Source organism: Phaenicophaeus curvirostris, chromosome 21 (genome assembly GCF_032191515.1).
Source record: "Phaenicophaeus curvirostris isolate KB17595 chromosome 21, BPBGC_Pcur_1.0, whole genome shotgun sequence".
NCBI classification, from domain to species: Eukaryota; Metazoa; Chordata; class Aves; order Cuculiformes; family Cuculidae; genus Phaenicophaeus; species Phaenicophaeus curvirostris.
The window spans coordinates 1,023,218-1,035,911 of record NC_091412.1 but is presented as its reverse complement, the minus strand read 5'-3'; the positions used below and the strand labels follow the sequence as shown (position 1 = coordinate 1,035,911).

At 57.2% G+C, this 12,694-nt stretch overlaps 1 protein-coding gene across 7 annotated transcripts in view; it reads right to left on the bottom strand.

Annotated features, from left to right (window-relative positions):
* HIP1 (huntingtin interacting protein 1) overlaps positions 1-12,694 on the bottom strand; it is a 52,782-nt gene that overhangs the window by 22,539 nt on the left and 17,549 nt on the right. Inside the window, exon 1 of one of the 7 annotated variants that reach the window (XM_069873931.1) lies at positions 6,085-6,296. The exons of 3 other annotated variants lie outside the window; for them this stretch is intronic. In XM_069873931.1, coding sequence (XP_069730032.1) covers positions 6,085-6,102 — 18 coding nt within the window. In that variant the 5' untranslated portion in view covers positions 6,103-6,296. Of the gene's footprint in view, positions 1-2,163; positions 2,209-5,512; positions 5,626-6,084; positions 6,297-12,694 lie in introns of those variants that run through there. 3 more of the 7 variants (XM_069873933.1, XM_069873929.1, XM_069873930.1) reach the window with 3 other exon arrangements.

Genomic DNA, 12,694 nt, shown 5'->3' with positions numbered 1-12,694 from the left:
TCACCAGCGCTGAGTGCAGGGGGACGATCCCTATCCTGCTCCTGCTGCCACGGCTGATCCAAGCCAGGTCAAGCAGGGTGACAGTGTCAGGGATGAGCAGAGGGACAATGCCGCATACTCCCATCCACAAGTTTTGGCAGTGAAACTGGATCAAAAAACCAAGGAAATGTGAGGCTGCCTTGAAGAAAAGCTTAGGCCTCTTTGTCTGGAGAGGGTTTTTGACCCCAGCTGGGCTGTGCTGATCCCAGCACCCCTGGCACCCCCAGCTGATGCCATTTTAATGCGAGTTTCATTATGAGCTTCTCCTCCAGAGCTATTTCCCACCTGTCAGACCACAAGCAATTCCTTGGCAGAACCTGGCTCTGGTTTCTCGCTGATGATGGGATGTGAGGCCCTGATCCCTGTACCCACCTGGGCACCCAAAGGGCTCCTGTCCTGCTGCTCCCCATGCCGGGATTGGGACGCGGTGGAAGCAAGGAGCCTGCCCGGGGCAGCTAGTGCCCTGCACCCCTCCCCACAGCTGGGAACACAAACCCCGCTGCCTCCTCCTGTGCAGCCGCCCCAGGGCCACCGGAGAGGAGAGAGGAGAGGGGACCTTGGCATGAGGGAGCAGGGAGGGGACAGCAGCAAGGTGGGCTGGGAGCACTGGGAACACTGCACCACCAGCTCTGCTGGGAGCACTGGGAACGCAGCTGGGAGCACTGGGAATGCTGCATCACCAGCGCTGCTGGGAGCACTGGGAATGCTGCATCACCAGCGCTGCTGGGAGCACTGGGAATGCTGCATCACCAGGAGCGTTTCAAGTGCCTCTTGAGTGGCACGAGGAAATCCCACCACCAGCAGCATCAAAAGGCTCCGGTCACTTAGAAAGGCAGAGCCAGGGAATACAGACCATGGACTCTCCTGGCCCAGAGCACTGGGACCTGCCTGAGCGCCTTTTCCTCCCTCCACAGCACCCAGGGGTCCCCAGGAACCCATGCGAGGTCTGTCACCCGTGGCCTCATACGCCAACACAGCCCTGCCCTGCACCGTTACCGTGGGAGTCCAGGAATCCCGCTGGCAAAGAGCGCTGCTGGCCCTCAGGATGGGTTGGACCCCATCCTGTGGGACCCCCACAGCCCCTGGCTCAGCCCTGCTGCTCACACGAGATGTCACACCAGAGCCACACCAGGCAGCTCCACACCAGGGTGACCTTCCTGACCGTGGCTCACATCTCCAGGTGTTTGGCCACAGGGACAGAGGAGCCCAAAACGGCATGGGACAGAGCGACAGAAGCTTTCTATTCACCTAGAAACACTTCTCTCTTCCACACGCATGCACACCCCCACCCCTCATCCCCCTGCCAGATCTCCCCAAATTCCTCCTGGTCTCTTCTGAATTGGAAATTGGCAAAACGCCGAGCTCTGCTCCAGCACCTTCACAGGATCATGGCACGGTTTGGGTTGGAAGGGATCTCAAAGCCCATCCAGTTCCAACCCCTGCCATGGGCAGGGACACCTCCCACTGGATCAGGGGCTCCAAGCCCCATCCAACCTGGCCTTGAACCCCTCCAGGGATGGGGCAGCCACCACTGCTCTGGGCAACCTGGGCCAGGGCCTCCCCACCCTCACAGCAAAACATTTCCACCCAAGATCTCATCTCAGTCTTCCCTCTTGCAGCTCAAAACCATTCCTCTCATCCTCTCCCTGCACTCTCTGATCCAGAGCCCCTCCCCAGCTTTCCTGGAGCCCCTTTCAGCCCTGGAAGCTGCTCTAAGGTCTCCCTGCAGCCTTCTCTTCTCCAGGCTGAACAACCCCAACTCTCTCAGCCTGTCCTCATACAGGAGGTGCTCCAGCCCTCAGATCATCTCCGTGGCCTCCTCTGGCCTTGCTTCAACAGCTCCGTGTCCTTCCTGTGCTGAGGAATCCAGAAGTGAACAGAGGGCTCCACCTTCCCGCCTCTCCTTTCATTTCCAAGAGGAAATGAGTGGTGATTAAAGAATCCTGAGCTACTGCAAATTATTTGGAGAAACTGAGTAAGTCGCAGTACAAATCCTCTTAGCGATGCTTCCTCATTTCTCCTTAATTCCTTTCTATAAATGGAGCGCCAGGATGGACCGTACCTCCGGAAAACTGCTTGCAACCAAGCCCTCTTGACGCAGGGGTAGCAAGGGAGCAGGGATACCTGACAAAAAGCTTGGAAAGAAAAATCCATGAGCTTGATTGATGTCAAATCCCAGCACTGCGAAGGTCCTGTCGGGCCCAGGAGGCGTGTGGGATGTTGGGGTGCAGGCAAAGCTTTTCAGAGGGCTCACATAGAAACACCATAGAATCATAGAAACACCAGGTTGGAAAAGACCCACCAGATCATCGAGTCCAACATCTCTCTTTAAGCATCACTAAAAGCAAATTCCAGCCTCACCGGGATTCAGGGAAGTGTTTTCCTCCAGCAAAATCCCAAAGCAAAGCAGGCTGGAGAACGCCAGGAGGGCTCAACGCCCACTGAGGACCAGCAAGAGCTCCTGGAGGCTGTGGTCCCCTCTGCCAGCAGCAGGGGCAGGGAACAAGCCTGGCTTTGTGCCCGCCAGCAGCCTGTGGGAAAGGAAGCTGGAAAGGCAGCGCCCGCAGGGCCAGGTGCCTTGGACATGCACGGATAAATCCCTGTGTCCACGATAAGAAGATGCTCAGCACAAACGGGGTAACCTGTAGCCTTCCCATGCAGTCCTGAATGTTCCACCTGAACAGGGAGTGAGAGGAGACTTGGAAAATACCTTCCCATCATTTGATCTGGGCTATTTGGCTTCTGGATTCATGAGTTTAGGAAAAAAGCACTTCTCTCCTGCCTGGCTACACTCCAGAGTCACTCCAGGGATGAAGAACCTCCACTAGGGCCACGTGAGCATCTTCCTGAAGGTGCTGCCGCTCCAGAGTCACTCCAGGGATGAAGAACCTGCACCAGGGCTGTGCGAACATCTCCCTGAAGGTGCTGCCGCTCTTCTCGCCTCCTGCTCTTACCAGAAGGGAAATCAGCTCCACAACGGCCAAAGTCCCAGACTGCTCTTCTCTTGGGCCATAAAAGCAACCACATTTTCCCCAAAGGAACGTTGGCCTGTGGTGTCAGAGACCCCAAAACCTCGCTGCATCTTCTGGGGTACACTCCCAGCGGTGGTGGCTTGAGATGTCCCTCTAGGAGGAGATGCCAATGACATTAGGAAAAAAATTTTCACAGAAAGGGTCATTGGACACTGGAACAGGCTGCCCAGGGAGGGGGTTGAGTCACCTTCCCTGGAGGGGTGTAAGGGACGGGTGGATGAGGTGCTGAGGGACATGGTTTAGTGTTTGACAGGAATGGTTGGACTCAATGACCCGGTGGGTCTCTTCCAACCTGGTTATTCTATGGCTCTATGACACCGGCTTGGGGGCCAGTAGGAGAGGAGCGAGGTGTCCCAGAGACAGTCCTGAATCCTGAGGGACAACAGGATGGGGGCCTTGCAGGGTTGTTTTAGGACACCTTGCCCCACTGCCCTGTGACACCCAGGCAACAGGGAGACATCCATGATCTCTGTGAGCCACACTGGAAGCCAACAGCATCGCCACGAGATTCTCCTTGGTAGAGAGCTGCCCTGGCTGCTGCACCCTGTAGCATCGCTGTCTCTGGGTGTGCTCTCCTGAGGCTGGGAGGATGATGACTTCAGATCAACGTCATGTTTGGTCTACCCACCGTCAGCGCTCTCCAGGGCATGATGAACATTATGGAGAAGCTCCTCCAGCATACGTGCTGCTTGCAGGGGAGAAAAGTCCACGGTGCTGCAATCTTCAGAGGCCTCTGCTTCACGAGGAGACACAGGAGCACGGCAGCTGCTGTTTGAGCCTTTGCCTCGTGAGCTTTGGTACCAATATCATTGTAGAAAAATTACAAGAAGTTGAAGGATCCACATTCCGAGTGTGTCTGACCAGACCACCCCACCAGCTCCCAGCTTGTCCTGAGGGCACCAGGGTGCAGAGACTGGATCCACAGGGTGATGTGCTCATAAGCTGCATGTGCCAAGACTTAACCCACTGCTCCTCCTGGCCTTCCGGAGTCTCCAGCAAAAACAACGAGTTCAACAATATCACAAGAGCTGGGGCAGGATGAGACAACACGAGCCAATCACTCCTCCACCTTGAAGGCAAGCAAAGGGAAAGAAGGAAGACAATCATCCAGCAGATTTGTGGTGGGTCCCCAGGACACGAGTGAGACATCCAGTTCCAGGAGGAGAGAGCTGGGGTGGTCACCAGTGGCTGGAACGGCTTGGTTCCACCAGTGCCAAAAGATGAGAGCTTGCTATGTTCAACATATCACTGCCCACCACCAGCAGACCAGCACCCAAAGAGTTAGGCCACTGGGTTTCTCCATTGCCAAGAACAATTCCTGCATATTAATCACTTGGAAATGTGTTTTTAAAATCCAATTTTAAGGAATACGGACTTGAACTGGAGAAGGGCAGATTTAGGATAGACATTAGGAAGAATTTCTTTACCGTAAGAGTGGTGAGACACTGGAACAGGTTGTCCAGGGAAGTTGTGGCTGCCCCATCCCTGGAGGTGTTCAAGGCCAGGCTGGATGGGGCCTTGGGTAACCTGACCTAGTGGGATGTCCCTGCCCATGGCAGGGGGTGGAACTGGATGATCTTTGAGGTCTCTTCCAACCCAAACTATTCTATGATTCTATGACCCCTGCACCCCCAAAACCACATTACTTCTTGCTTCGCTACCAATACAGACCCTCCACCACTTGTGCCCCTGGTTGATCAGCTGGCTCAGCACGGCCGGAACCCTTCCCAGGAACTGCCCCATTAGCCAGGCTTTTAATTAAGCAGGGATTTTTTGCAGGGATAATCTCTTCCAGCAGTAGGGATTTCCATCTGTGGAGGGAGGATGGCCGTCTTTCCTGCTGTTGGTGGCTTGGAAAGGTGTTCCACCACCTTCAGATACTCCTGATATGTTCCGAATGGTCCCACCCGGAGTCTTCTGCTCCCGGCAAATGCAAATATTGGGGCATTTTTGGGGATGGGAGGAAATAAAGGAGAAAGGCTGGAAGATGTGGGGAGCTGATGCGGGAGCTTGCCTCTAGACACGGAGATGATGCGAGGGCTGGAGAACCTCCTGTACAAAGACAGGCCGAGAGAGCTGAGGTTGTCTAGCCTGGAGAAGGCTGCGAGGAGACCTTAGAGCAGCTTCCAGTGCTGAAAGGGGCTCCAGGAAAGCTGGGGAGGGGCTCTGGATCAGGGAGGGCAGGGAGAGAGCAAAGGGGAAGGATTTTGAGCTGCAAGAGGGGAGATTGAGGTGAGATCTTAGGCAGAAATGTTTTGTTGTGAGGGTGGGGAGGCCCTGGCCCAGGCTGCCCAGAGCAGTGGTGGCTGCCCCATCCCTGGAGGGGTTCAAGGCCAGGTTGGATGGGGCTTGGAGCCCCTGATCCATGGCAGGAGATTGGAACTGGCTGGGCTTTGAGGTCCCTTCCAACCCAACCCATTCCATGATTCTACAACACTTACTTCATGACCAGACCCGACCTTGCTTCGGAAGCTCGTCGGGAACACCCGTAACCACCTGAGTGGGACGTTCCCAAAGTTCGGGGCGCCGGGCTGGGGAGCCTCTTCGTGCCAGGGCCGCTTCGGTGACCGTCCCTGCTCGTTCCCAGCGGCAGCTCCAGCGGGGGGGGGGGGGGGGGGGGGCTCCTCACCCGTTATCCAGCCGGGAAAGCGCCCGGGGGACCTTCCCCCTCCCCGCTCAGCCCCCCACGGCGAGCAGAATCGCTCCTGCCAGGTAAGGAGCGCCGGGCACGAACCTCCCTGGAGGAACAGACCCTAAACACCCTATTTTTAACCCAAACCTGTTTCCACCGCTGACGCCCGCGCGAGGGGCTGCGACGGGGGGGGGCGAGCGGGACCCGGGGGGCAGAGACCGGGGCGGGGGGGTGGGGGGTCCGATCCGCCACCCCCCCAACCCGGAGCCGCCGGTAGCCGGGGACTCGCCCCCCCCCCCCTCCATCCACGAAGCGTCCCGGGAAGGAGCGTCCCCGGGGACGAGCCCGGGACCGAGCCGGGGGTCCCGCCGCCCCACTTACCACCTTGCCCAGCTCCATGGCAGAGGATGGGGGGCCCGGTGGGGGGCTCGGTGCAGAGCTCAGCGCCGGTACGGGCTCGGGGAGGGCTCAGCGGGGGAACCAGCTCCCGTAGGGGCTCCGGTGCGGAGCTCAGCGCCGGTGCGGGCTCGGGTAGGGGGCTCGGCTCCGGTGCGGGGCTCGGTGCGGGCTCAGCCGTGGCCCATGGCGGCCCCGGGGGCGGCGGCGGCGGCGCTGGAAGCTTCTGCCGGGCGGCGGCGGCGGCGCGGGGGGATGCGCGGCCCCGCGAGGGGCGGCCCCGCCGGGCTGGGCGGGGGGCGCGGAAACAAAGGGGCCCGGGGGGCGGCGCCAACCGCCCGCTGAATCCCGCCCCGAACCGGGGACACCGAGGCTTTGCCCCCCCCCCCCCCCAGCCCGCTGCGTGACCCCCCCGGCTCCATCCCCTCACCAACACCCCGCCCCGCCGCCTGCCCCCCCGGCTCAGCCCCGGCCCCAACCTCCTGCCCCCCTGCCCCATGCCCGAGCTGCCCCCCTGCCCCGCTGCCTGACCTCCTGCTCCATCCCCTGACCCACTGCCTGACCTCCTGCTCCATCCCCTGCCCCGCTGCCTGACCTCCTGCCCCATCCCCTGACCCACTGCCTGACCTCCTGCTCCATCCCCTGCCCCGCTGCCTGACCTTCTGCTCCATCCCCTGCCCCAGTGTCTGCCCCCCTGCCCCATCCCCTGCCCCAGTGTCTGCCCCCCTGCTCCATCCCATTGTAAGCCCCACTGCCAGACTCCCAGGTTCACCCCCTGCCTCATCTCCTGCCCCACTGCACTGTACCTGATCTCCTACCCTCTCCCTGCCCCACTGCCAGGCCTCCTGCCCCATCCCCTGCCCCACTGCCAGGCCTCCTGCCCCATCCCCTGCCCCACTGCCAGGCCACTTGCTCCATCCCCTGCCCCGCTGCCTGACCCTCTGTTTCATCCCCTGCCTGACCCCCTGCCCCACTGCCTGACCACCCACCCCATCATCTGTCCCGCTGCCTGCCCCCCTGCTCCATCCCAGTCTAAGCCCCACTGCCTAACTCCCAGATTCATCCCCTGCCTCATCTCCTGTCCCCCTGCCTGCCCTCCTGCCACACCTCCCACCCCATCCCTGCCCCACTGCCCAACCCCCTGCACAGTCCCTCATCTCCTGCCCCCCTGCCCCATCCCTGTGCTGGGGGGAAGCTGCATGATGCCAGTGGCTGCGCAGGGTTCCCCTTGGCTGTTGCAGCCTGGGTTCCAACACCAAAAGCAATTAAACTGGCGTGGTTAACGGAGTCTCCTGACCTCAGTGCCCCCTCCTCGGGCAGCCGCAGCACCAGGGAGTTGCCACCCCCGCTGCAGGACAGGCAAACACCCCGCCAGGAGCATCCTGGGATGCTGGAGCATCCTGGGTGGGAGCATCCCAGCTCCCACCAGTTCTCAAGGAGCACTTTAGCATCCAACAGGAATCAAAAAAAACACCGAAACCCTTCTCCTACTGCCAGGTGGGTCCCATAAAACCAGCCCCGAAGCAGGGAGGAGGAAAAGCCTTGCAGCTGCCCCTGGGCTGAAGGTGGAGAAGCTCAGTCTTAAGAACCAAACACTCCTGAGGTTCAGGCCCTGGCCGCATGCGCTAATCCCCTGGGATTACTACAGTCTAGTCGCAGCTCAGCCACCGACTCCGCGATGGTGACTTGGCCGCTCTTAATAAGTTAATGAGATCCTACATCCCTGCGGGAACATGCAGGGCTGGAGCCGCCTCCACACCCACCCGCCTAATCCCAGCCTGAGGGGCAGCGTTTGGGGCCAAGACCCTGGTTGTTTTTCTCTTGGGTGGCTGTTAAAGCCTCTTCAGCACAGGAAGGACATGGAGCTGTTGGAGCAGCTCCAGGGGAGGCAATGAAGATGAGGAGGTGGAACTGGATGGGCACGGAGATCCCTTCCAACCCAAACCATTCCATGATGCTGTGATTCTATTCTTTGAAACACTGGTGCCAGCACATGAGTGCCACTGCTACCTCACAGAGTGCTCCCAGGGGCTCCTGTAAAGCTGCTGAGGTGCTGACCTGCTAGTCTTTGCAGGTGCAGGAGAATCAGCTCTGCTTCACTTCCTTCAACTGCCAAAGATATACAGATACCATGGAGTCATGGAATAGTTTGGGTTGGAAGGGATCTCCGTGCCCATCCAGTTCCACCCCTGTGCCATGGGCAGGGACACCTCCCACTGGATCAGGGGCTCCAAGCCCCATCCAACCTGGCCTTGGACCCCTCTAGGGATGGGGCAGCCACCCCTGCTCTGGGCAACCTGGGCCAGGGCCTCCCCACCCTCACAGAAAAACATCTCCGCCTAAGATCTCATCTCAATCTCCCCTCTTGCAGCTCAAAACCCATTTCCCCCTCATCCTGTCCCTGTCCTCCCTGATCCAGAGCCCCTCCCCAGCTTTCCTGGAGCCCCTTTCAGCACCAGAAGCTGCTCTGGGTCTCCCCACAGCCTTCTCTTCTCCAGGCTGAACAACCCCAACTCTCTCAGCCTGGCCTCGTACAGGAGGTTCTCCAGCCATTGGATCATCTCTGTGGCCTCCTCTGGCCTCGCTCCAACAGCTCCATGTCCTCCCTGTGCTGAGGACTCCAGAACTGGACGCAGGGCTCCAGGTAAGGTCCCACCAGAGCACAGGACTGTTCTTAACCCACCCACAAAATCCACCAAAGATTGTGCAAAAAGTGAGCCTCCTGCAATCCTCTTCTGCCCCTGCAGCAGGAGCTGGGTGGATATAGAGCAACCCAGCCAGGTATGCTTCATCCCAGGCTCCAGCAACCTTCTCCAGGGCTGTGTCCCATCCCAGCAATTTGTGATGAGCTTGTGGAGGACTGGCCCTAGCAAGCTTCTCTGGAACAGATGTGCTCCAGTTGGGATGGCGGAATTACCCAGTGAATGAAGGCTGTGGGGGTGGTGGATGCTTGGGATACGCTGAACGTGCTGCTGAAAAACTGCAGGGCATCAAAGGCGCTGCCTCTACCAAGCTTGGAGGGTAGGAAGGGGCCTTTCCCAGCAGGGAATACCAAAGGGAAAGCAAGGGCTGCTTCTCTGGAGAACCAGCGGGGAGGCCACCCCTCGCTTTACTCTGTCCTCAAGTGCCTTCATCAAGCAGTGGAGCCTCCATCCCCAGAGGCGTTGAAAAAATGTGTAGATGTGGTGCTCTGGGACACGGCTTAGTAGGTACGGTGGGGTTGTGTTGATGGTTGGTCTTGATCTTAGAGGTGTCTTCCAACTTTAACAATTCTCCGATTCTGTGATTCAATGACCATCCTCCCAGCTGATCTAGAGAGGCAGACAGTCCCCTCTTCCCCCCGAGCTTTAATCTCTTCTGGTGCTTCCCTCTGAGACCCTTCACACCACCCTGAAGCACCCTCCATGCCCCTGCAGCTCCGTTATTCTCCTGTGAGCTGCCAGAATGGGACGTGTAGTGTGGACTATGATGGACAAAGAAGGAGGAGAGACGTTCAGCATCTTCCTTGAGCCCACCAGAGGCTCTGTGAGCATCTTTAAAACTCTATTTTGGCAACCAACTCCTGCTAAAATGAAGGGAATTAGGGCTAAAACTCTCCGCAAATGTGGCCTTTTGTCATCACAGCCAGCTTGATGAGGTAAAGATCTAGAAGGCATTTGCTTTTATTGGCTTCACATTCCTCACTTCTATTTGAGCAAATCTCCGCCTGGGCTGACGCTTGAGGCAGGATGGAGCAGAAAAGCCTGGGCTTCACGTCTCTCTCAAAAGTCTCCTGCCTCTTTCCCCCCACCACTGTTCATTTTACTGGGTCTAAAAATACTCCGAAGCCTTTTCAACCCTCTTCCCCTGCAGCCGCCTCCCTCCTTGATGACTAAGAATAGCTGTTGCTCCCTCTTGAGCTCTCTGTATTTCCCAGGTCTTCCCTGCGGGAAGGAACCAAATGGGAGTCATGCTTTCAACCCACCCTTCGGATTCACAGTCTCTTGAATTTGTTTTCCTCAGGGAATGCCTTTTTTTTTTTCCCCAGCTGCTGCAGCGTAGGAGCAGTTTAAGCCCACGTCCTTAGAGCAGTTCTCTTAGCTTGTGATAAATCAGTCCTGACCTGTGGCTCAGCTGTGCAAGATGCTGCTGGAGCATCTTTCCAGCACAAGATCTCCAGGATCCTGGGGTTTTCAGAGCTGTAGGTATAAAGCAGAAAAGCAGGTTCCTTGGGAAAATCAATGAGTGCTCAGAAAACCGTTTATTTGGGGATGAATGGCTGGAAAGCTGCCCAGCTGAAAAGGACCTGGGGGTGCTGGTCAACAGTGGGTAAACATGAGCCAGCAGTGGCCAAGAAGACCAACAGCATCCTGGCTTGGATCAGCCATGGGGTGGATGAGGTGCTCAGGGATCTGGTTTAGTAGTGGACAGGTCCAGCTGGACTTGATGATCTCAAAGGACTTTTCCAACCACCCAATTCTATGATTCTGTGATTTTCTATTTTGCAGGGTTCAGCTCTTCAGCATCTCTCCAGATCTGGAGCACTGGCTTAGGGCTTGTGTCTTCAAGGTCTCGTAAGGTTCAGTTTAGTTTCTGGTTCATGGAGCTGTATGAGCATCGCTGCCTGTCCAAGAAGGTTTGCTTTTTAGGAGGAGGGAGCCATTGCTGGACACTGAGGCGTATTTGTAACAATGTGATTTAGAGGGAAAACCCACCTTGCCATTTGTGGCAACATCTTTTCCCCTGAGCTGGGAGGTTACAGCACTGCAACACAGAACAGCTTTCTTCACTGACCCTCCGTGCTGCTCCATGTCCTACAGAATCAGAGCCAAGACCTGCCCTGGGCATTCTCCCCACAGCCAGCATCACACCACAGCTTATCTGGGACTCAGCTGTATCAGCAGAAGATGAGGGTGTAATGAGTTTCTCTGGACTCAGAGAGTGCGATACAGCCAAACCCCTCTGAGATGATCATAGAATCATGGAATCATTAAGGCTGGAAAATCCCTCTAAGCTCATCCAGTCCAACTGTCAGCCCAACCCCACCGTGCCTGCTAAACCGTGTCCTGAAGTGCCACGTCTACACGGTTTTTGAACCCCGCCAGGGATGGAGACTCCCCCACTGCCCTGGGCAGCCTCTGACAGGGATTCACCACTCTGGCAGTGAAGAAGTTTTCTCTAATATCCAATCTAAACCTCTCCCAGTGCAGCTTGAGGCCATTTCCTCTCATCCTGTCCCTTGTTACTTGGGAGAAGAGCCCAGCACCCACCTTACCACAACCTCCTTTTCCAGAAGCTGCAGAGAGCAATAAGGTCTCTCCTCAGCCTCCTCTTCTCCAGCCTAAACAGCCCCAGGTTCCTCAGCTGCTCCCAGAACCCATGGGCTCCAGACCCTTCCCCAGCTCCATTCCTTTCTCCAGACACACTCCAGCCCCTCAATGTCCTTCTTGTAGTGAGAGTCCCCAAACTGAACCCAGGACTCGAGGTGTGGCCTCATCAGCGCCAATACAGGGGCACAATCCCTGCTTTACTCCTGCTGGCCACCCCATGGCTGATCCAAGCCAGGTGTGTGATCCCACACCACCACGACGTTCAGAAGGGATCCAGGAATGAACAACCTTCAGAAATCCCTGATGCTAACACTGGTGATGTAAAAAACATCCCCCGAATAGTCCTGGTCCTGTTGAACCAGCACAGAATCTGCTCTCACACAGGAGGCAGAGTTAGAGGGTGTTTGGGAGCTCCAATACTTCTGGAAATCCCCCCCATGCCGATTAATGCCCAAATACCTTTGCAAATCTTGATTTAGGAAAATTATCCGCTCTGGAGCAGTGCTTAAAAAGCTCAAGGCCAGTTTCAAATCCTTGTAATGCCAGAGTTTCCTCGGCATGTGAAAGCGAGAGGAAAAAGCAGATCAGGCTGAAGCGGGCACGGGTCCAGGGCTGGCGGCCGCCCTGAGGACTCGCGTTGGCGCAGGGCAGGCAGCTCAGGCAGGAGCAGGGGCATCCACCCAGCCCCCTTCTCACCCTTCTTTTGGGTTAGCGCGGAAATAAAGTTTGGGAGAAGGTGTGAGGAGGTGCTGGGTGGTCGGTGGGCAAGTCCTGGCTGGGCATGGAGCTGAATTATCACACACGTGCCCTTGGTGCTGGGTCTCAATTCAAGGGACAAACATAAGCTGTCAATAAATTAAAACAATTCCTCTGAGGTGACATCTGGAAGATCACCTTCTGGGAAGTGGCTTTCCAGGAGATAGGGAAGTGGACCAAGTTCCTGGGGGACAGACTGAGGGGTGGGGTGGTGGTGGGGAGAGAGCTGGGAAGTGAGCTATGACTCCCAAGAAAGCAAAAATCTCGAGCAGCACTTGGAGGAGGAGGAGGGGTCCATTTCTGTGAGTACTGAGCCTCCCCAGCTCCTTTACAGAGGCTGGAGCAGTTTTGAGTTGGGAAGGAGAGGAACTCTTCCACATCACTCCAGGCAAAAGATAAACAGAACATCTCCCATCTGAGGCCAGGCTGAAAGAGTTGGGGTTGTTCAGCCTGGAGAAGAGAAGATTGCGGGGAGACCTTAGAGCAGCTTCCAGTGCTGAAAGGGGCTCCAGAAGAGCTGGGGAGGGGCT